The sequence below is a fragment of the Bubalus bubalis genome, chromosome 11, assembly GCF_019923935.1.
Source record: "Bubalus bubalis isolate 160015118507 breed Murrah chromosome 11, NDDB_SH_1, whole genome shotgun sequence".
Classification (NCBI taxonomy): domain Eukaryota; kingdom Metazoa; phylum Chordata; class Mammalia; order Artiodactyla; family Bovidae; genus Bubalus; species Bubalus bubalis.
The window spans coordinates 82,138,134-82,156,188 of NC_059167.1; the positions used below are offsets into that span (position 1 = coordinate 82,138,134).

The window sequence follows — 18,055 nt, forward strand, 5'->3', positions numbered from 1 at the left end:
GTCAAAGAGTACGACACGCAGGAGCCTGGACAAGGGGCGAAAGCCAGTATCCACCAGCGGGGCGTGGCGATCCAGAGACTCAGCCGCGCCTTCCCCAGAGAGGCAGTCGCGAGGCTATGACGTATAATGCTGCGCCTTAAGCGCGCCGGCGTGTCTAAACTCTGCCGGGCCCGGGCCCTCAACCGGCTGACTGAGGTTCCCCCAGCGGCTAAGGCAGCTTTTCCGGGCGGAGCGGCCCCGACGCACCCATGGGCCTGGGTCCGCGTTCCCCCCACAAACAGGGGCGTCGGTTCCCAGCTGGAGGAAAACGAGGGTGCGGGGCCAAGGGCGCGGGGCGCCCCCCACCAGGCCGCCAGCGACATCCCTGCCCGCCTCCGGATGGGCGCTCGGAGCCGGCCCCAGATGCGCACCCTCACCTGAGCCCAGAAGCTCTGGGGTATTTCCGCCAAGCGCTGTCCGCGCTGAAAGAGGCCCCCGAGACGGGAGAAGAACGAGGTAGGGAGCAACTTGGGGAGAGGGATCAAAGGAGGAACTGGTTGGGTATAAAATTCAGGACAGGTAAGGACAATTTCGTGGGTCCCCAGGGTGTGAGCACTTAGTTTCATCTCCCCTAAGGCATAACCTTCTCCTCTTATTCTCTTTAATGTATTTTTTGTTTTTTTCAGAGCTGATGGTGCACAATGTTTTGAAGGAAGTGGAGGCTCAGGCCCTAGCCTTGGCCACAAACCGGACTGGCAGTGAGATGCTACAGGAGCTGTTGGGGTTCAGTCCCCGGAAGCCGTTGTGTCGAGTATGGGCTGCTCTGCACTCCAATTTGCGCTTTGTGGCCTGTCATCGATGTGGGGTCCACGTTTTGCAAAGTGCTTTGCTACAGCTGCCTCGATTGCTAGGGAGCCCTGAAGAGGAGGAGGAGGAGGAGGAGGAGGATGGGAAGGATGGTCATGTGGAGACCCTGGAGGAGCTGGTCCTGGGACTAGCTGCTGAGGTCTGTGATGATTTTCTTTTCTATTGTGGAGACACACATGGCAGCTTCGTGGTCAGAACTTTGCTGCAGGTATTGGGAGGGACTCTTCTGGAGTCTGAGAGAGCCAGGCACCGTGGCTCCCAGTCACCTGGTAAGTATTACAAGAAAGGGGTGTGGACCTCCAGGGAAGGAGAGTTTAGGAAGTTCAGAAGGAGAGAGTAAGCAGAAGATTTCTTCATGTCCTTGAAGAATTAGCAGTGAAATTAGGACAGGGATATAGCAGGCCGAAGATTAGTGCGCGTGGAGACCCAGAGGTGAGGATGCCTATGTGTGTTTAGGGGACAGCTGTTAGAAGAATGGGGGTAAGTGGAAGAGATGATTCACTTGAGCATTGCCTCTCAAACTTTTTTTAGCTACAGCTCACAGTAAGAAAACAATTTTCAAGCATCATTCAATATACATGTGTGTGTACATACACATATTGGATTCAAGCCAAAGGTCAGGAAGCAAGACCTTTCTACATGCAATCCACTGATATTTTCTACCTGCCGCGCCCCCACCCCCTCGCCCCGACCATTTTTTTCTCCTGTGCCATGTGTGGCTTGCAGGATCTTAGTTCCCCAACCAGGGATCAAACCCTTGCCCCTTGCAGTGGGAGTGCAGAGCCCTAACCACTGGACAACCATGGAATTCCCTCCTTTTTCATTTTATTCTGTGTGTTACATAAAAAGTGCTTGTTGAGACCCACTAGATTGATTTCATAATACACTCATAGGCAGCGGGCCTACATTTTGAAAAACGTTGGGAAACAGGGTAGTGAGTTTAGGTGAGGCCTGATTTTGGAACACCTCGAATTCCTGACTGAGGAGTTTGGACTATCTCCTATGGACCATGCGGGAGCTGGTTGAAGTTCCTTAGGAAAATTAAAAGGGAAATGTAGTCTCAGTTCAGTCATGGAGATGAGATGAGACATTGAGTTGTACCGTATGCATTCTGCATCTCCAGGCCAAATCCTTGTTCAGCTGTGCAGTTCTTCTCCCTTCGGGATGGCAGTCTGTGGTCTCACCACTCTATATGTTCTTGATCTTCCTTCAGAAGCACAAAAGGCCCCATCTCGGGAATGTAAGCCAACTGATTTTGAGGTCCCTGAAACCTTCTTGAATTGCCTTCAGAAACTGAGCTCCTGCTTTCTAAAGGACATTGCTGGTAAGGAGGGAAATAGAGGAAGATCTCGGATCTTCTTTTTAGGAGAGGATTATCATCAAACAAGGCTCTTATTTCCATTGGTCTTATTCATCTTTTTTTCAAATCTTGCCTGGTTTGTTGTAAAGGCTCTGTTTAGACCATTTGTGTCCATAGTCCCTTATACCCTGTTGCCTGAGGTTGTGTAGGTTGTCTGGATTTTGGGAAAGCCACTTTTATTATTTCTGCCCTCCCCCACAGTATTTATCACTGATAAGATATCCAGCTTCTGCCTTCAAGTGGCCTTACAGATCTTACACCGCAAGCTGCCCCAGTTTTGTGCCCACCTCTGCAGTGCTGTGATTGGCTATCTGAGTAGCCGAAATTCCTCAGCAGATGGCAGGTATGGACAGGGCCTCAGGATTGATCAAGGTGGTGGGCCATGTGAAATGAATGACATGATGTGGGTATTTTGTTTGTTTCCATTCTCTGTATGTGTGTGTTTCTTTTTTAATTTTACTTTTTTTTCTAGTTTTATTGAGATATAATTGACATACAGCACTACATAATTTTAAGGTATACAGCATGATTTGACTGGTTTACCTCATGAAACAGTTACCACAATAAGTTTAGTGAACATCCATCATCTCATTTATACACAAAATTAAAGAAATGAGAAAAAAAAATTTTTTTTTCCCAGTGATGGGAATTCTTAGGATTTAATTTCTTAACAACTTTCGTATATAACATATGGTAGTGTTGTTGTATTTATTATGTTATGCATTACATCCTTAGTATATATTTACCTTATAAATGGAATTTTGTAACTTTTGATTGTCTCCAGCCAGTTTCCCATCCCCCCAGACCCCCTGTTTCTGGTAACCAAAAATCTGATCTTTTTTCCTCGTTTGTTTGTTCTTAAAGTATAATTGACCTACGACATTATGTTAGTTCCTGTTAGACAGTATAGTGATTAGCTATTTCAGTACACTTCACCATGATAAGTCCATGGTGATTGCCATGATAAGTCCAGTGATGTGAGCATTTTGAATAAAGTCAAGACTACCTGATCACCTTCTCCTTGTCCTCAGCCCCCTATTGCTGTTTCTGCGAGATCAGACAAGCTCTAGGCTCCTGGAGCAGGTGCTGCTAGTGTCAGAGCCCGCAAGGCTCCAGAGCCTCTTTGAAGATCACCTCCAAGGACAGCTGCAGGCCTTGGCTGCACACTCTATTGCCAACTTCCCTTTGCAGCGTTTCCTGGATGCCATCACCACCCCTGAGCTGGTGAGTTGGGAACTTGGTCGAGTCTGTTTCTGTTAGTTCTTGTTCACTGGGCTTTGCTTTATTGTGTACATGCCTCTGTATTTCCAACAGTGTGCTGGCCATTCCCCTGGAGGCTTCCCAGAGCTTAGGGTGAAGGTGCCTTCTTCCCAGAAAGGATGTGCTTTAGCTTTTCTCAGGTGCCAATGCCAGTAGGAGATTGGCTTAATCCAAGTTCTCAGCCTGAGCTTCCGTGGCTTGCTCAGTCTCTGGGTGCTTGGCTGCAAATCCACGCGAGCAGCAGAACTGCTTTCGTAGCTTCTCTTTCTCTTTGTTGTTTAGTGCCAAGGCATGCTTTGCCAGGATCCCCTGGGTTGAGAGCTAGGATGGAAGGGCAGGTTTAACTCTAGCCCTCCCTTTTGCTCCCCCTCCCCATGTGAGGTCTCACCTCTAAGACTTCTTTTGTTCTGGACCTTCCTTATCCATCCAAACCAAAGTCTTGGCTTTTGCCAATGCTTTTATGTTTTACCTAGCATTTTTAGTTGCTTTTGGCAGGAAGATTTCATCGAATAACTTAGCCCACCATTACCAGAATGTCAAATTCTTTACCCCATGTCTCCCCTCAGCTGTCCCCTGTGTTTGAGGAGCTGAGCCCCGCCCTGGAAGCTGTGCTGGCCCAGGGTCACCCAGGGGTAGTCATTGCCCTGGTTGGCGCCTGCCGCAGAGTTGGGACCCACCAAGCCCAGGTCCTGCAGCTGTTGTTGGAGGTGAGTGGGGGTTACCCGCAACCCATTTGTACCCTGAGTTCAAGTTCTATCTGCTAGGATTTAGCTAATCTTCAGTTGTTGTATTTCTGAACCCATGGGATCTGATACCCAGAGAGTTCACAGGTATGGGGGAAATGAAGCCAGAGCCATCTCATGGCCCTGGAATGAAATGTGTCTCCCTGGACAAAGAAAGAACTTTCAAGGAAAAAAAATTTATTCAGCCCCTGTTATATATACGGAGGCTGTGAATACAGCAAGGAAGATGAGATCCTCTCCGCTTGCAGGTTATGTTCTTGTGGAGTCAGGCACCTGTCCTGAACGCTTTCCCCTGGCTGGAAAGCCGAGGTGTCAGATGAGGTAGTTCTCAGCTTCATCACGTTCTGTCTTCCCTTTTAGGCATTCCACTGTGCAGAGCCCTCTTCCCGGCAAGTGGCCTGTGTGCCCCTCTTTGCCGCTTTGATGGCTTATGAAGTGTACTATGGACTGGCGGAGGAGGAGGGGGCAGTGCCCATGGAGCACCAGGTGGGTGAGGCAGGGGAGAGGCCAAGCCTGTGACTAGTTGGGAACCAGGCCTCCCAGAGCGGAGGAAGCCCCTCGCCACCAAGGTGAGGGAGGTGGGATCTCTTGGCTTCATCCAAGTGAAGGTGGCGGTTTGGTGGCTGCCTCCTAACTGCCTGTCTTTGTCCTCTCAGGTGGAAATGGCCGCCGCCAGGGGCCTGGGGGAAGTGGCAGTTCTTGGGTCTCTCCTGCTGCAGCATCTGCTGCACTTCTCCAGGCCCTGTCTCATACTCCAGAGTCTCAGTGCCTTGACAGGACCGCAGCTTCTGACTCTGGCCCAAAGCCCTGCCGGCTCCCATGTGCTCGATGCTGTCCTCACCAGCCCCTCCGTGACACGCAAGCAGCGCCGCCGGGTGCTAAAGACCCTAAAGGTTAGATTTTTGGCTCCTGTTTGATTCCTCTGCCGTCCCTCCATTTGGAGAGTGTGTGCTTTCCCCGGGACTGGCCTTCAGTCACAGAGAGGATGCGTAGTTCCTAGACTGCTTCAACCTGGCCTCTTAACTTCACCTCCCCACCCCACCCCCACCAACATCACCCTTTTATGGACTGCCCTAGATGGGGTCACACAGAGTTGGACACGACTGAAGTGACTTAGCAGTAGCAGTAGATGGCTCTACCTTACTTACCTCAATGCAGGGACATTATGTGATGCTGGCCTGTAGTCGCCATGGCAGCCGTGTGCTAGATGCTATCTGGAGCGGAGCAGCCTTGGGGGCCCGGAAGGAAATTGCTGCCGAGCTGGGTGAGCGCCTCTCTTTGACCTTTCCAAACGTTCCCTTTCCTTATTCTGAAAAGCTGGATGGCTGGAAGTGGACCTAAATTCAACAGAGACTTCAGTTCTAAAGGGTGGTTTTGGCTGTGGGTTTGAGCAGTCTGCTCTCCCCTGCCCCTCCATGTAGTCTGCCCCTCTGTGTAGCCCTTCGCTTCCATTTTTGTTATTTGGACAGTGAGGTGTTAACTCTATCCTGAGGCAGACCCAGGATTCCAGAAAAATGCAGGGACCTTCTCCCCAAGTAGTCTCTTCAAGCCTAGGGGGATGACTGCATGGTGATACTAAACATGAATGGTTCCCTTTGCAGGGGAGCGGAACCAGGAGCTGATAAGAGACCCTTTTGGCCACCATGTGGCTCGAAACGTGGCCCTGACTACCTTCCTGAAGCGTCGAGAGGCTTGGGAACAGGAGCAGGGGGCAGTGGCCAAGCGGAGGCGGGCCTTGAACTCCATACTTGAAGACTGAGGGCTTGGATCTGGGACTGGGTGTTGATGGGGGGTTGGGAGAGGAAGTATCTATCTTGCTCTGTTCTAGTTTAAATTGGAGTCAAATGTCTTACTGATAAACATTTTTATATTTTTATTGGAAACACTTTTGTTATGTTGCAGGGGGAAGGGTACAGAGAGAGATCGCAAGGTGAGGTTAGAGAGGGCTCTGTTCAGGGCACCGAGGAGCCTAGGGACAGCAGGGGAGTATGACTTGTAGATGTAGTGGCGATCAGAATGGGGTCCAGACACCTGGGGACAGGCTGTGGCCTTTGAGGGTAAGCGGGAGGCTGGAACGATGGGCAGGAAGGGATAGTGTTCTTCAGGAACGAGTGTAGGCCGGGAGTGGGAGGATCGTGCCGACAGGCCTGTTGTCAGCACGTCAGAGGACAGTGGGGAGATGAGGTGAGTTGGCCAGTCTGCACTGTGCAGGCCCCCAGGCTCGACGCCGTCACAGTCCTTTCCAGTGTGTGTCTTGGAATGAGGCTAGGGCCAGACCCCCTGCTCAGTAGGGTTTGAGGCGACCCTGCCGCTGCCACCGCTCAGTCCCTTCTACTGCACGACGAAGGGTGGAGGAAATCCCCAGCAGCATATGGCCCAGGCCTTGCAGCAGTGAGGAGGCCCATCGGAGGAGCTCCCTGCAGGGCGGAGACAAGAGGAAGTCAGAGGTGGGGGGAGCCTGGGAGGCGGCCACAGGCTGGAGGCCGGGGGTTTTCCACAAGGGAGAGCTAACAGGGTGGGGGAGAGCGTGAGAAGGAATTGTTGGGGCTGCAACTGTAGGGGTGGAAAAGTGTGACGTGTGGCCTCTGACCTGAGTATTTTCTTTGGGCCGAGTCCTTGAATGTCACAGCTCATGGAGTAGAGCCCGTAGAACGTGGCTTTGATATTCAGGCTGCCGAAGAGATCTCGAGGGCTCTGCTTGTATACGTCGAAGGTGATGCGGGCGATGTCCTTGCTGTGCTTGGGCTTCTCCCGGCCCAGGCCATACGACAGCACCCCACTCTGCAGGGCAACCCTTCATCAGTGTACTGAAGCTTCACCACTAGACCCTGTCAGCCCTGGGACAGACACTGACCCCCTGCCCCTTGCCTGGATTGTTTGTCCTCTATGAGGAGTCTGACAAGTCCTCACCTCTCTCATTGCCTCTGTCCCCAAGATCAGGGCTAGGTGAGACAAGAGGCTTGGGAGAGACAGAAGGATCAGTGGTCTACTGCAGCCCCACTATGGGCCTCTCACCCTGCGGGGGCTCCAGCTCTGTCCCAACTCCAGCACCATCAGGCATGTGTCATCCTCCAACAGCTGGAAGAACTCCTCGCTCTCCACAGTGGTCCCGTCTTCCTCCAGCACCAGTGTGAGCGCTCCACTCAGCACCAGGGCCTCCAGAGCCTGCCCAGTGGCAAGAAGCAGGAGGGGAGGGGCAGAGCTTATCCTGTGCCCTGTCCCTGCCCAGCTGCCCAGCACCCAACGGTCGGCCCTGGGTGCTGGGTGATGACCCTGGCTCTCTGCGGCTCTTGGGCGTCCCTGCAGAAGGCTCCAGCTCACGCTGTTCTTTGGTTGTTGGGAAACCCTCATTAGGGCCCGTTGTTTCCCATTTGTCCTATTTTGCTCCTGCCATGGCACTGTCACCTCTCCCAGCTTCCAAGCCACCCCTGCCGGTTTGGAATTGAAAAGCTAGCCACGTTCTCTGGGGTAGAGGTATTATGCTGACAAGGCCTGCCATGATGGGGTCTCATCTCCAACGCCCCACCTCACTCTCCCCAACCCTCACAGAGTTCTCCAGAGCTGTTTGCAGTAATGGTGACTTTTCACCTTTTGAGTCTTCACGAGGGTCAAGTATCTGTTGTAGCACTTTCATACCTTATCTTCTACACCTTTCCACAGCCCAAGGAGGCAGCTGTATTGTTTCCTTTTTACAAGTTTTGATGGGCTGAATACCTACCCAAGGTTTGACAGTAGGAAGTGGCAGAATCAGGATTTGAATTTGATCTGTCAGACATTGCCGTTCCATACATTGGAGTTCTGAAATGTATTGCTCCAACCCTATCCACTCCTTCCCCACCCCCAAAGACAAGCTTGCTCCTTAGAAAAAAAAGGAATCGCCTCAAATGCAGTAGAAGCCATCGGGCTGGCCCCCCTGCTTTCAGCCCTCAGAAGGAGGGGCAGCCGTGTAATAACCACCGCTCTTTCTGCTCAACATTCCAAGCTCTCCCTCTTGACTAGCTCCTTGGCTGCCCCCACTCTTGGAACCCAGGGACTTGACTCACTTGCCTTGTCTAGCAGTTCCTGACGGGTAGCGGCTGTCAGGCCTTTCCGGGTGGTCCGCTTGTTATCACAGACTCGGAAAGGTCGCTGGGGCGGTGGAGCCGAGGTCCAGACCTTTCGGCCCAAATCAGCGCTCATGTTGGATACTGACCTGGTAGGTGGGAAGGAAGGTCAAGAAGGGGTGAGAGGTCTGCTGAGTGCACTGGGGGTGATGGGCGTGGGTGGGGTAGTCGCAGCGTTAGGGCAGTTGGGAGAGAGGATCTAGGTGTGCAGATGAGAGTAGCCCAGGGAGAGGAAGAGACTACCAAGCGGGGGATGGAGGAAGTGGGGGGCTGGCGGGGGAATGGGGAGAATGGGGGACTGGGTGTGGGTCAGAATCTAGACAAGCCCACTGTGAAAAGTGGTGGCAGGGAGGGGGAGGGGTACAAATTGGAGAGTCTAGAAAACTAGAGGCTGAATGGAGTGTTGTGGCTCTGCCCATATACCTAGAGCTGGAGTGGAGGGTTAGGAGTCACCTGAGCAGGCCGCTGGGGTCCAGGTTAGAGAGGTACTCCATGGTGGAGGGAGGGACCCGGAGAGGGGCCTCTCCCTGGAGTCCTAGGCTGGGTGCTTCTCTGCTGGGTTGGAGCTGAAGTGGTGGTGTTTTCTGTTCCTGAGCTGGGATCTCAGCCCCAGTGAGTAGGAGGATGAGTCAAGCCTGGACTCTGGCCCCCTCTGCCTGGCCAGTACACAGGGCAAAGTCCAAGGTGAGGGTGGGGGCGGGGTGTGGTGGTGGAAGGCAGAAGCCATGGAGGTTTTGTGAGTATGTCTCTGGTGGCAGTGTGTGATGTGAGAGTAAACAAGAGCTATGGAATGTAATCTCTGGTGTTTTTCTTTATATGGAGGGAACTTCTAGCTGCCAATCTGTGCAAAGCTGCGTTGTGTGATTTGCTTTGTACGTGCTGCCACCTACTGAAAAAAACATCTACTGCAGTTTTAGGAAAAGGGAGGCTGTGCTGAGGACCCGCAGGGCTTGGAGAAAACAGGATAGGAGGCAGTGTGCGCCCACAGGGTGTGATCTATGGATCCAGGATCATCAGGATCCTGTCTGGGACCTTGGCCTTCCTGCTTTCCTGCTCTTCCTTCTGTGGTCCAGGGGAGGGGCTGGCTTAACATTTCTCTGACTTCCTTCTATAGAACTGCCTGCTTCAGTCACAGTGGATTAGTCACTCACTTTTCCCTTCCACTGGCCACTTAATTAGCATGAAGGAGTCATGGATGGAGGCTTCCCAGGTGGCGCTAATGGTAAAGAACCCGCCTGCCAATGCAGGAGACAGATTCGGGTTCAGTCCCTGGGTCAGGAAGATCCCCTGGAGGAGGTCATGGCAACCCACTCCAGTATTCTTACGGTCCCTATGGACAGAGGAGCCTGGTGGACTACAGTCCATGGGGTCGCAAAGAGTCAGACATGACTGAGCGACAGCATGCACAGTCATGGCTGGCAGAGAAAATGCCTCCTTTAATGAGGTATTCCGTGTCCCATCTCTCACTTCAGCTGTGGTTGTGATAACAGTTGTGTGGAAGCTCAGACTCTCAGTCAGTGAACACATCACACACACACACTGTCCAGGAGCCTTGTCTGAAGATGTACAGGACAGGCTGCAAGTGTGCATCAGGGCATTAAAGCCTCTAGGACAACCCTCAAACAATGGGGAAGGTGAGCTGGACATAAACATCTGCCTTCTGTCTTTACGGAAGGTATTCTGTGTGCTCAGAGGTTCCTGGAGCCCACTGAAGGAACTTAATAACGCCCTCTTATTGGCACCCCTCTTCCCCTTCCCTTGCTCTCACTCTGGCTTCCTGAGCTGACCGCCTAAAGACAGGATTACCTGTATCCACACCCTCAACTCAAGCTCTGCTGGGAGGAAAACCAAACTGAGACAATACTGGTGTCCTGGCTCCCAGGGAGCCCCTTTCTGGCTTTTGACAGGCAGAAGCCCTGTTCCCTCTTCCCTCAATGTTATCAATCTGCCAAATGTCATTCCTAAGTTTTGCCTGACCTCGCCATCCAGAGATGGCTTCCTTCCAGTGTGTCTCTCACCGCAGCCTCTCCTTTTTCCTCACCTTGTATCCCGGTGCAGCCCAGCAGTGTGGCCTCTTCATGGGTGTGTGTCACAAGTCTTCACGCAGCCTATAAGCCCGTCACACCTCCGTGCCTCTCCCACTCCCCCCGGGAACTTAGCCCCATGCTTTACACTGAAAGCTGTCACTGATAGCCCTCTGAGAGCCATGAGGCTGGAGTGATGGGGGCAGGGCCCAAGGCAGGAGGTGAGAGGGGGTAGGTAGGAAGCTGAGGAAAAGTGGGGCTTAGCAGTGTCAGGAGTCAGAAAACAGGCAAAGATACAGCAGCTATGGGAATGAGGAGTTGGGTTGCCTTCTCTGCTGAGAGCTGGCAAGGGATGCCTGACAGTGTAAGAGCTGCAGGGTGGGAGGGCTGAGAACTGGGGGTGTGTGTGTGTTGCAGGGGGGGAATGAGCACAGAGGCAGGACCCAGGGGCAGGATCCGGCAGTGTCCCTACTCACCCACACACCCAGGGAACCTTATCTGCACCCCCTCAGCCTATCCTGTTTCCTGGAGCCCACATGTGGGAGGCGGGCTCTCACATGCCTGGACGAGTTAGTGATGGGAAGCAGCAGGGTGAGGGAGGGCTCCTGGAAAGGCCCAAGAGGAGCCCCACCTTGTCCCTCCCTGTTTCTGCCTCACCCTCTGCCAACCTGACAGGCACAAGACAGACTTAGGCAACTTGCCCACTGCCGCTTTGCCTTTGGGCCTCCCCAGGCCCCTGGAGAGCCCCCAACCCTGCTCCCGCCCAGCTGGGTAAGTAGATCTGCCCACTAGACCTTACTCCCCTCCACTCACTTTTGCCCTGCGGTATATACATATAGGGAATGGGGCCGGACCAAGGAGAGGCCAGGTGAGAAGGGTGGGGGTGGAGGCAGGGACAGCCTGGGAGTCAGGACTGGGGAGGTGGCCTGACAGAGAGCAGGGGATATGGGTTCCAAGAAGTAGTGTTTGAGCTGGGGCTGGGGTCCTGGGGGTGGGGGGGGAGAGACAGAGGCCCCCAGACAGAACAGAGGCAGGCTACAGAGGAGTGAGGGACGCTCAGTCCCTTCTCACTGGCATCAGGCGGAACGTGGGCTTCTGCCCCACCTGAATGCGCCCCACGACTCTTTCCAGCCTCCCGGAAGGACAGAAGAATGTCGGTCTGCTACCGTCCTCCGGGGAACGAGACGCTGCTGAGCTGGAAGACCTCGCGGGCCACGGGTACGGCCTTCCTGCTGCTGGCAGCGCTGCTGGGACTGCCGGGCAATGGCTTTGTGGTGTGGAGCCTGGCCGGCTGGCGGTCCGCGCGAGGGCGCCCCCTGGCGGCCACGCTCGTGCTGCACCTGGCGCTGGCCGACGGCGCGGTGCTGCTGCTCACGCCGCTCTTCGTGGCCTTCCTGACCCGGCAGGCCTGGCCCCTGGGCCAGGCCGGCTGCAAGGCCGTGTACTACGTGTGCGCGCTCAGCATGTATGCCAGCGTGCTGCTCACCGGCCTGCTCAGCCTGCAGCGCTGCCTCGCCGTCACGCGCCCCTTCCTGGCGCCCCGGCTACGCAGCCCGGCCCTGGCCCGCCGCCTGCTGCTGGCCGTCTGGCTGGCCGCCCTGGTGCTCGCCACCCCGGCGGCCGTCTACCGTCACCTCGGGGCGGACCATGTGTGCCAGCTGTGCCACCCGTCGGCCGCCCACGCCGCTGCCCACCTGAGCCTGGAGACCCTGACCGCCTTCGTGCTGCCCTTCGGGCTGGTGCTCGGTTGCTACGGCGTGACGCTGGCGCGGCTGCGGGGCGTCCGCTGGGGCGCCGGGCGGCGCGTGACGCGGGTGGGCCGGCTGGTGGGCGCCATCGTGCTGGCCTTCGGCCTGCTCTGGGCCCCCTACCACGCCGTCAACGTGCTGCAGGCGCTCGCCGCGCTGGCTCCGCCCGAAGGGGCCTTCGCCAGGCTGGGCGGCGCGGGCCAGGCGGCGCGAGCCGGAACCACGGCTCTGGCCTTCTTCAGCTCCAGCGTCAACCCGGTGCTCTACCTCTTCACCGCCGGGGATCTCCTGCCCCGGGCGGGTCCCCGCTTCCTCATGCGGCTCTTTGAGGGCTCCGGAGAGGCCCGAGGGGGCGGCCGCTCTAGGGAGGGGACCTTGGAGCTCCGAGCTACCCCTCGGCTCAAAGTGGTGGGGCGGGGCGGCGGCAATGGAGACCCTGGGGGCGGGGCGCAGAAGGATAGTCAGGGTTGGGACCCTTGACGTCAAACCCTATCACCAGGCTCTTCCCTGTTCCCTTCCAGCGCCCCCTTGGAACTCAGGGAACCACTCTGGATGGTTTGGGGATCCTTCTTCAGCTAGCGTTGAGATCTCTCTGGGCAGAATTATTATACATCTGGGGCAGGCCCAGGTTCCTCCCAGGACTGGGAGTGGTGATGGCCCGTATTAAAGAATATCATGTACCTGCAGGCTGGCTTGTGCCCGGTGCCAGAGCTGATAACTTGTTGCCAATAGCTATTGTGAAAGACACTGTGAAATTGTGTGAAATACATTACAGGGTGGCTTAAGAGTGCTCCCTCCAGTGGTTCATCCTACTTGAGCGAAACTACCCCGTGTTCACCTAGCTCACTGCTGGGTCAGGCCAAGTCTGGGCAATGCAAGCCCTCCGTGGCATCTTAACCTGTCCTCCCCAGCCCAGATGGCCTGGTTCCCCCAAGCCAACCCATAGAACCGCTCAGGAAATGATAGGAGACGGAGGAAGGAGAAGTGTGAGTGCTTGGCAGAGGGATGGTGATAAGATCTGCTCTCTGGGTCTGTTAGAGCTAAGTGGATGGGAAACTGGCTCTGGGAGGGGAAAGTCAGTCTGTAGGGTTTGAAAGGAAAGTTTTCTTGTCTGTCTTGTGGTTGGAACAGCGGGGGAGGGACCTTGAAGTCGGAGACTTACCTTCTCTGAATGTAACTCTCCCTGAAAAGGTCACCTGACTCAAAAAAAGGAGCTCAGGAGCAGACACTCATTCACCCAGAAGGCTTCTGGGGGTTGGAGTTGAGGGGTATGAGGAACGGTGTGGATATCTGGAAGACAAAATAATTTTTCAGGGAGATGCCACTTCTCCTTTCTCTCTTTGTCCTCTCTGCCAAATCTTGGCTTCTCCCAAGACTGCTAGCTGTTCCTCACCACCCCCAATACTTCTTGGTTCCCATCTTTTGGAATCTCTCTAGGTCTCAAAATTGTTCTGGATCCTGACACTTTTGAGTTTGGGAATGTAGGATGGAGTCCTTTTTAGGGGATGTCCATGTGCACACATGTGTGGTCACTAGGGTAACCAGCTCATCCCCATTTGCCTAGGACTTTTTCAGTTTTAGCACTACAAGTCTCTTGTCCCAGCCCCCTGAGTCTCTAACAAACTTAGATGCTGGATTACCTGAGTGGTCACACCGACCATCACCCTAGGTTCTGCTTTTGTGACTGTTCACACCACCCAGGCAGAAGTCAAGTTAGAGGAAATCCAGTTCTCAGGGTCAGGCCAGGGCCACCAAAACTGGGGTTGGACAGAGCTCTGGACTTGGGCGGGCAGAAAGTGTGGTTAGAGCGTCTAGTCTGGGGCAGAGGGAGAAAGATCAGAGAGAGATGGAGGTGGGGAGCAACGTGGAAGAGGAGGCAAAGACAACCTAGTTCCTGTCAGAAGGGGCCTCTGGGTGACCCCAGAGCTCTGAGCCAGAAGGTTCTATCCTCAAACACTGACTTCATGGCTTTCTTCCTGTCCTCGTGCACCAAAGCAGAGGCTTCCTAACTTCTGTTACACATTCCCCATCCCACAGGCCGGCTGTGGTCAGAAAGCTCTTCCTCAACTCTGCCTCCAGTTTCTGCTGCGGTTTCAGCCCATTTGTTTTTATCATATCCTCTAGCTGATAGCTGCTGGGTCAACTCTGCTCTGGCTCGTCTCTTTTTTTATTTCTTAAAAAATTTTAATTTACTTATTTTTTGCTGTGCTGGGTCTTCGTAGCTGTGCACGGGCTTTCTCAAGTCGTGGTGAGTGGGGGCTACTCTCTAGTTATGGTGTGTGAGTTTCTCTCGTTGTGGCTCAAAGGCTCTAGAGCTCGGATTCAGGAATTGTGGCACACGGGCTTAGTTGCCCCTTGGCATGTGGAATCTTCCTGGAGCAGGGATTGAATCCATGTCCCCTGCATTGGCAGGCAGATTCTTAACCACAGGGAAGTCCTGCTCTGGCTTTTCTCAAAGCAGGAAAGCTGGGGCCACGACAAAGGTTAAGGGACCTCAATGACCACCATTCCACTCGTACCCATTACCACCACTACGCATATTTCCCAAGAAGGGGTGGAGCTGGAAGGGAAGCAGGAAGGCTAGTTATTGGATTGAAGATTAGACTTCTTGGTTCTTAGCTTCTGCAGGTGAGTCAAGAAGAGGAGACTGCCCTCCTTCCAGGGAGGGGGAAGAGTGATCCTTTTGGGGGCTGTTTCGCTTTCCACATTCCTGGTTTCCCCCCTCTCTCATGTCTGCTTCTTGTGCTCATCTCTGCTTTCCCTCTGTGTCTAAGGTGGGACAGAAGTCAGCTGTGGGAAGGTAGGAAAGAGGTGGTGCTGACTTACTTGCCCAGCGCCCACATCTTAAGTCCAAATTCATGTGGCAGCTTAGCCACATTGGCAAGTGCAAGACAAGTGGTTCAGGAAGGGGAAGAAATTGTCATTCTCTGTGATACTAGAGAGACCATTTGGCTTCTACGAAAGAAAAAGGAGATGGACCTAGAATGGAACTAGTTCTTTTAAATGAGGGGAGGGATGGAGGGTGCTGGAAGGGGGTCCTCTCCACCAAATCCCAGTCATGGCTTGAAACCAAGGCAAAGACAGAGTGCTGTCCTCTTTAAGTCGTGATGTCACCTGACCCAAACCCAAAACTGAGCCACAGCCCCAGCCCACATTTCCTATTAATCTGAAAATCTACATCGTCACAGAAGATATAAAGATACTCAACATTCTGACCTCTCAGTCTGAGTCCATTTCCCCTCTCTGGCTTCCTTCCCCCCTTCTCCTGCATGACACAATTCATCATTCTGTTCGATTCTTCAATCTAGACCTGCATCTGAGGCCACAGTGCAGCCTACCTGCCCCCTCACTCTTTCCTCTCTCACTACCCCTTCGGGGCTCTTCTGGCCCCACCCCTGAGGAGTCCTCCTCCCCACTGGACTCTGGAACACAAAGACTATTCCACCCCACCTAGGGAAGGGAGCGGGTAGGAGTTTCGGCCCCACCCTCAGGAAGATGCATCTTCCCTCCCCTGCTCTGTGGTACTTCCTCTCTAGCTGACTTAACTGATAGCACCCAGACCCCAGGCCAGGCCCCTGGCACCAGCACAGATCTGGGGATAGGCTACGCCATTCTGCCCTCACCCTGGGATTGGCACCAGCTTCCAACCAGTGCCCGGCAAAGCCTTAAGTAAGTACCCTGGGAGTAGGGGAGGTGGGGGGAGGGAGCACAGCTGTAAGGTCCAAAGGACTTCCAAAGAAAGCTGACCAGTGGTAAAGGAACTTGAGAGGACTTGGTCTTGTCTCCTGTCCATGAAATCTTCCCCATCCCTGTTATTCTTGGTGGACCCTGGGCACCTCTGGGGTGAGTGGGTAGGTGATTGGAAGAGGGCAGTGGCACTTGAGTGGGCTGAGGGACTGGCAGGGGTGGGGTGGTGGTAGGGGAAAGGAGCTAGCCTTTTGAGAGGTGCAGCATTGTTAAGAAAAGCCTCCACTTTGGTTCTGGGTTTTAGGGTCTCCTAAAATATGGAGGCTGACAGGTCCGGAAATACTGCTTCTGCTGTTGCTGTGTATTTTGCAATTGGGTCTATGGGCAGGAAGGGGGTCTGTGGCCCAGTTAGGAAATTAATCTTTCTACTCAGCCAGATCCCCTTAAGACAGGTCAGTGGGTGATGATGAGGGTAGTATACCCTGGTGAGCAGCATCTGATGGTGCTGACCTTGAAGACGGATGAGAGTACCCGGACTAGGTGTATCCAGAGTGTCAGGAAACCCTTCCTTCATGTGCGTGTCACCCTCACTCTTCAGGTCCTCGCTATAGCCATGAACACTACATCTCCTGCAGCACCCTCCTCATCAGGAGTCAGTTTCATCTCTCTGCTGGTCATCATCGTACTGTCAGTGGCGCTGGCTCTAGGGCTTCCTGGCAACAGCTTTGTGGTGTGGAGCATCCTGGCAAAGCTGCGGAAGCGCTCTGTCACTGCCCTGATGGTGCTGCACTTGGCCCTGGCCGACTTGGTTGTGTTGTTCACTGCCCCCTTTTTCCTCTACTCTGTGGCCCAAGGCACCTGGACTTTTGGATTGTCCAGCTGCCGCCTGTTCCACTATGTCTGTGGAGTCAGCATGTATGCCAGCGTCCTACTTATCATGACCATGAGTCTGGACCGCTCGCTGGCGGTGGCCCTCCCCTTTGTGTCCCAGAAGCTGCGCACCAAGGCAATCGCCTGGCGGGTGCTGGCCGGCATCTGGGTGATGTCTGTTCTGCTGGCCACTCCCGTCCTCTTGTACCGCACGGTGCACTTGGGATTGAACAATAGGAGCCTGACCTGCTTCCTGAAGTACCCCAGCGAAAGACATCGGGCCTTCCATCTGTTCTTCGAGGTGATCACCGGCTTCCTGCTGCCCTTCCTGGTCGTGGTGGCCAGCTACTGCGACATCGGGCGCAGGTTGCGGGCCCGGCGCTTCCGCCGCAGCCGCCGCACCGGCCGCCTGGTGGCGCTCATCATCCTGGCCTTCGCCGCCTTCTGGCTGCCCTACCACTTGGTGAACCTGGCCGAGGGGTTCCGCGCGGCAGCGGGCAAGGCCCTGGGTTCCGGACCGGTGGGTCGGAGGCTGCTCCTGGCCCGCCATGTGCTCATCACGCTGGCCTTCCTGAGCAGCAGCGTGAACCCCCTGCTGTACGCGTGCGCCGGGGGCGGCCTGTTGCGCTCAGCCGGCGTGGGCTTCATCGCCAAGCTGTTAGAGGGCACCGGCTCCGAGACGTCCAGCAGCCGTCGCAAGGGCACCCTGGCCCAGACGGTGAGGGGCACCCCCGCCTCTCCCGAGCCTGACCCCGCCGAGAGCCTCACTGCCTCCACCAACCCTCTCGAGTAAAGCCAACTCAACTAGGCCTGCTGGGTGGCCGCGGTGCAAGAACCGTAGCTTTCCTTCTGGGGGAATGCCCTCCCCGCTGGCCTGACCCAATTTTTGACCAGCCCCCTCCTAACCCCAGGAAGAGAACGCTGGTGGGAGAGTGGAGCGGAAGGCGGGGAGGGGCACAACTCAGGGCTGAATGGGAACCGGGTCCCCACAGGCAGCTTTACAATTAAAACTGAAGTCTGAAACTGGGTCCACCCGGGTGTGTGTGATGCGTTCATGACGGGAGACTGGGGTGCTCCTGGTTACTCCTTCTCAGTAGCAGAGTGGCACATCCTTTAGTTCCCTGTGCTTTTCAGTTCTGGGACACAGAGAAATCAGACCTTCCCACCCCGATTCTGAGGAAGGCGATCTGCAGATCATACTTGGAACAACACAGGTCTGCAGACCCCTGAAGGAGCTGGGCAAGGAGGACCACCCAGGCATGCCCATCACTCCAGACTCCCTGACTCAGCACAGGAAGAACATTTAGACCTGCTAGGAGGTGTCTGCCCAGAGGGCTGGGGTGGGGATCTTTGTTAACGGGACTCCAACCTCCTGCCAGTACGCTTTGTCCTGTCAATGGGAGATGTCTTGGGG

General features: G+C 54.8%; 4 protein-coding genes across 9 annotated transcripts; 3 read left to right on the top strand and 1 right to left on the bottom strand.

The window, feature by feature from the left end:
* Window positions 1-7: 7 nt before the first annotated feature.
* On the top strand, window positions 8-6,092 carry NOP9 (NOP9 nucleolar protein). The gene is made up of 10 exons (XM_006061442.4): window positions 8-495; window positions 666-1,115; window positions 2,060-2,170; window positions 2,408-2,549; window positions 3,238-3,430; window positions 4,033-4,173; window positions 4,570-4,695; window positions 4,866-5,102; window positions 5,368-5,473; window positions 5,811-6,092. The coding sequence occupies exons 1-10, from the start codon at window positions 249-251 to the stop codon at window positions 5,966-5,968; spliced, it is 1,911 nt and encodes a 636-aa protein (XP_006061504.3). The 5' UTR covers window positions 8-248; the 3' UTR covers window positions 5,969-6,092.
* CIDEB (cell death inducing DFFA like effector b) lies at window positions 6,068-8,922 on the bottom strand. 3 transcript variants are annotated; one of them, XM_006061443.4, is made up of 5 exons: window positions 8,766-8,919; window positions 8,257-8,401; window positions 7,225-7,374; window positions 6,800-6,990; window positions 6,068-6,626 (listed from the first exon to the last, which is right to left on the bottom strand). In XM_006061443.4, the coding sequence occupies exons 1-5, from the start codon at window positions 8,804-8,806 to the stop codon at window positions 6,494-6,496; spliced, it is 660 nt and encodes a 219-aa protein (XP_006061505.2). In that variant the 5' UTR covers window positions 8,807-8,919; the 3' UTR covers window positions 6,068-6,493. The 3 variants fall into 3 exon arrangements, with proteins under 3 accessions (XP_006061505.2, XP_006061506.2, XP_045018053.1); XM_006061444.4 differs by having other exon boundaries at window positions 8,736-8,878; XM_045162118.1 differs by lacking the exon at window positions 7,225-7,374 and having other exon boundaries at window positions 8,766-8,922.
* Window positions 8,923-11,062: 2,140 nt separating this feature from the next.
* Window positions 11,063-17,669, top strand: LTB4R (leukotriene B4 receptor). Of its 4 annotated transcripts, XM_025296152.3 has the most exons (4): window positions 11,063-11,107; window positions 11,468-11,554; window positions 15,621-15,753; window positions 16,370-17,669. In XM_025296152.3, the coding sequence occupies exon 4, from the start codon at window positions 16,385-16,387 to the stop codon at window positions 17,432-17,434; it is 1,050 nt and encodes a 349-aa protein (XP_025151937.2). In that variant the 5' UTR covers window positions 11,063-11,107; window positions 11,468-11,554; window positions 15,621-15,753; window positions 16,370-16,384; the 3' UTR covers window positions 17,435-17,669. The 4 variants fall into 4 exon arrangements, with proteins under 4 accessions (XP_025151937.2, XP_025151939.2, XP_025151938.2 ...); XM_025296153.3 differs by lacking the exons at window positions 11,063-11,107; window positions 11,468-11,554 and adding an exon at window positions 14,339-14,712; XM_025296154.3 differs by lacking the exons at window positions 11,063-11,107; window positions 11,468-11,554; window positions 15,621-15,753 and adding an exon at window positions 12,600-14,332.
* LTB4R2 (leukotriene B4 receptor 2) lies at window positions 11,488-12,869 on the top strand. The gene has a single exon (XM_044925341.2). It carries the CDS (start codon window positions 11,488-11,490, stop codon window positions 12,562-12,564), a length of 1,077 nt encoding a protein of 358 aa, XP_044781276.1. The 3' UTR covers window positions 12,565-12,869.
* Window positions 17,670-18,055: the final 386 nt, after the last annotated feature.

Coding starts and splice junctions, on each gene's coding strand:
- NOP9 (XM_006061442.4), top strand. CDS start 249: ATGGGCCTGGGTCCGCGTTCCCCCCACAAACAGGGGCGTCGGTTCCCA. Junction 1,116..2,059: donor CCGTGGCTCCCAGTCACCTG/GTAAGTATTACA, acceptor ATCTTCCTTCAG/AAGCACAAAAGGCCCCATCT. Junction 3,431..4,032: donor CCATCACCACCCCTGAGCTG/GTGAGTTGGGAA, acceptor GTCTCCCCTCAG/CTGTCCCCTGTGTTTGAGGA.
- LTB4R2 (XM_044925341.2), top strand. CDS start 11,488: ATGTCGGTCTGCTACCGTCCTCCGGGGAACGAGACGCTGCTGAGCTGG.
- CIDEB (XM_006061443.4), bottom strand. CDS start 8,806: ATGGAGTACCTCTCTAACCTGGACCCCAGCGGCCTGCTCAG. Junction 8,402..8,765: donor GACCCCAGCGGCCTGCTCAG/GTGACTCCTAAC, acceptor CCCACCTACCAG/GTCAGTATCCAACATGAGCG. Junction 6,991..7,224: donor AGAGCTGGAGCCCCCGCAGG/GTGAGAGGCCCA, acceptor GTTGCCCTGCAG/AGTGGGGTGCTGTCGTATGG.
- LTB4R (XM_025296151.3), top strand. CDS start 16,235: ATGATGAGGGTAGTATACCCTGGTGAGCAGCATCTGATGGTGCTGACC.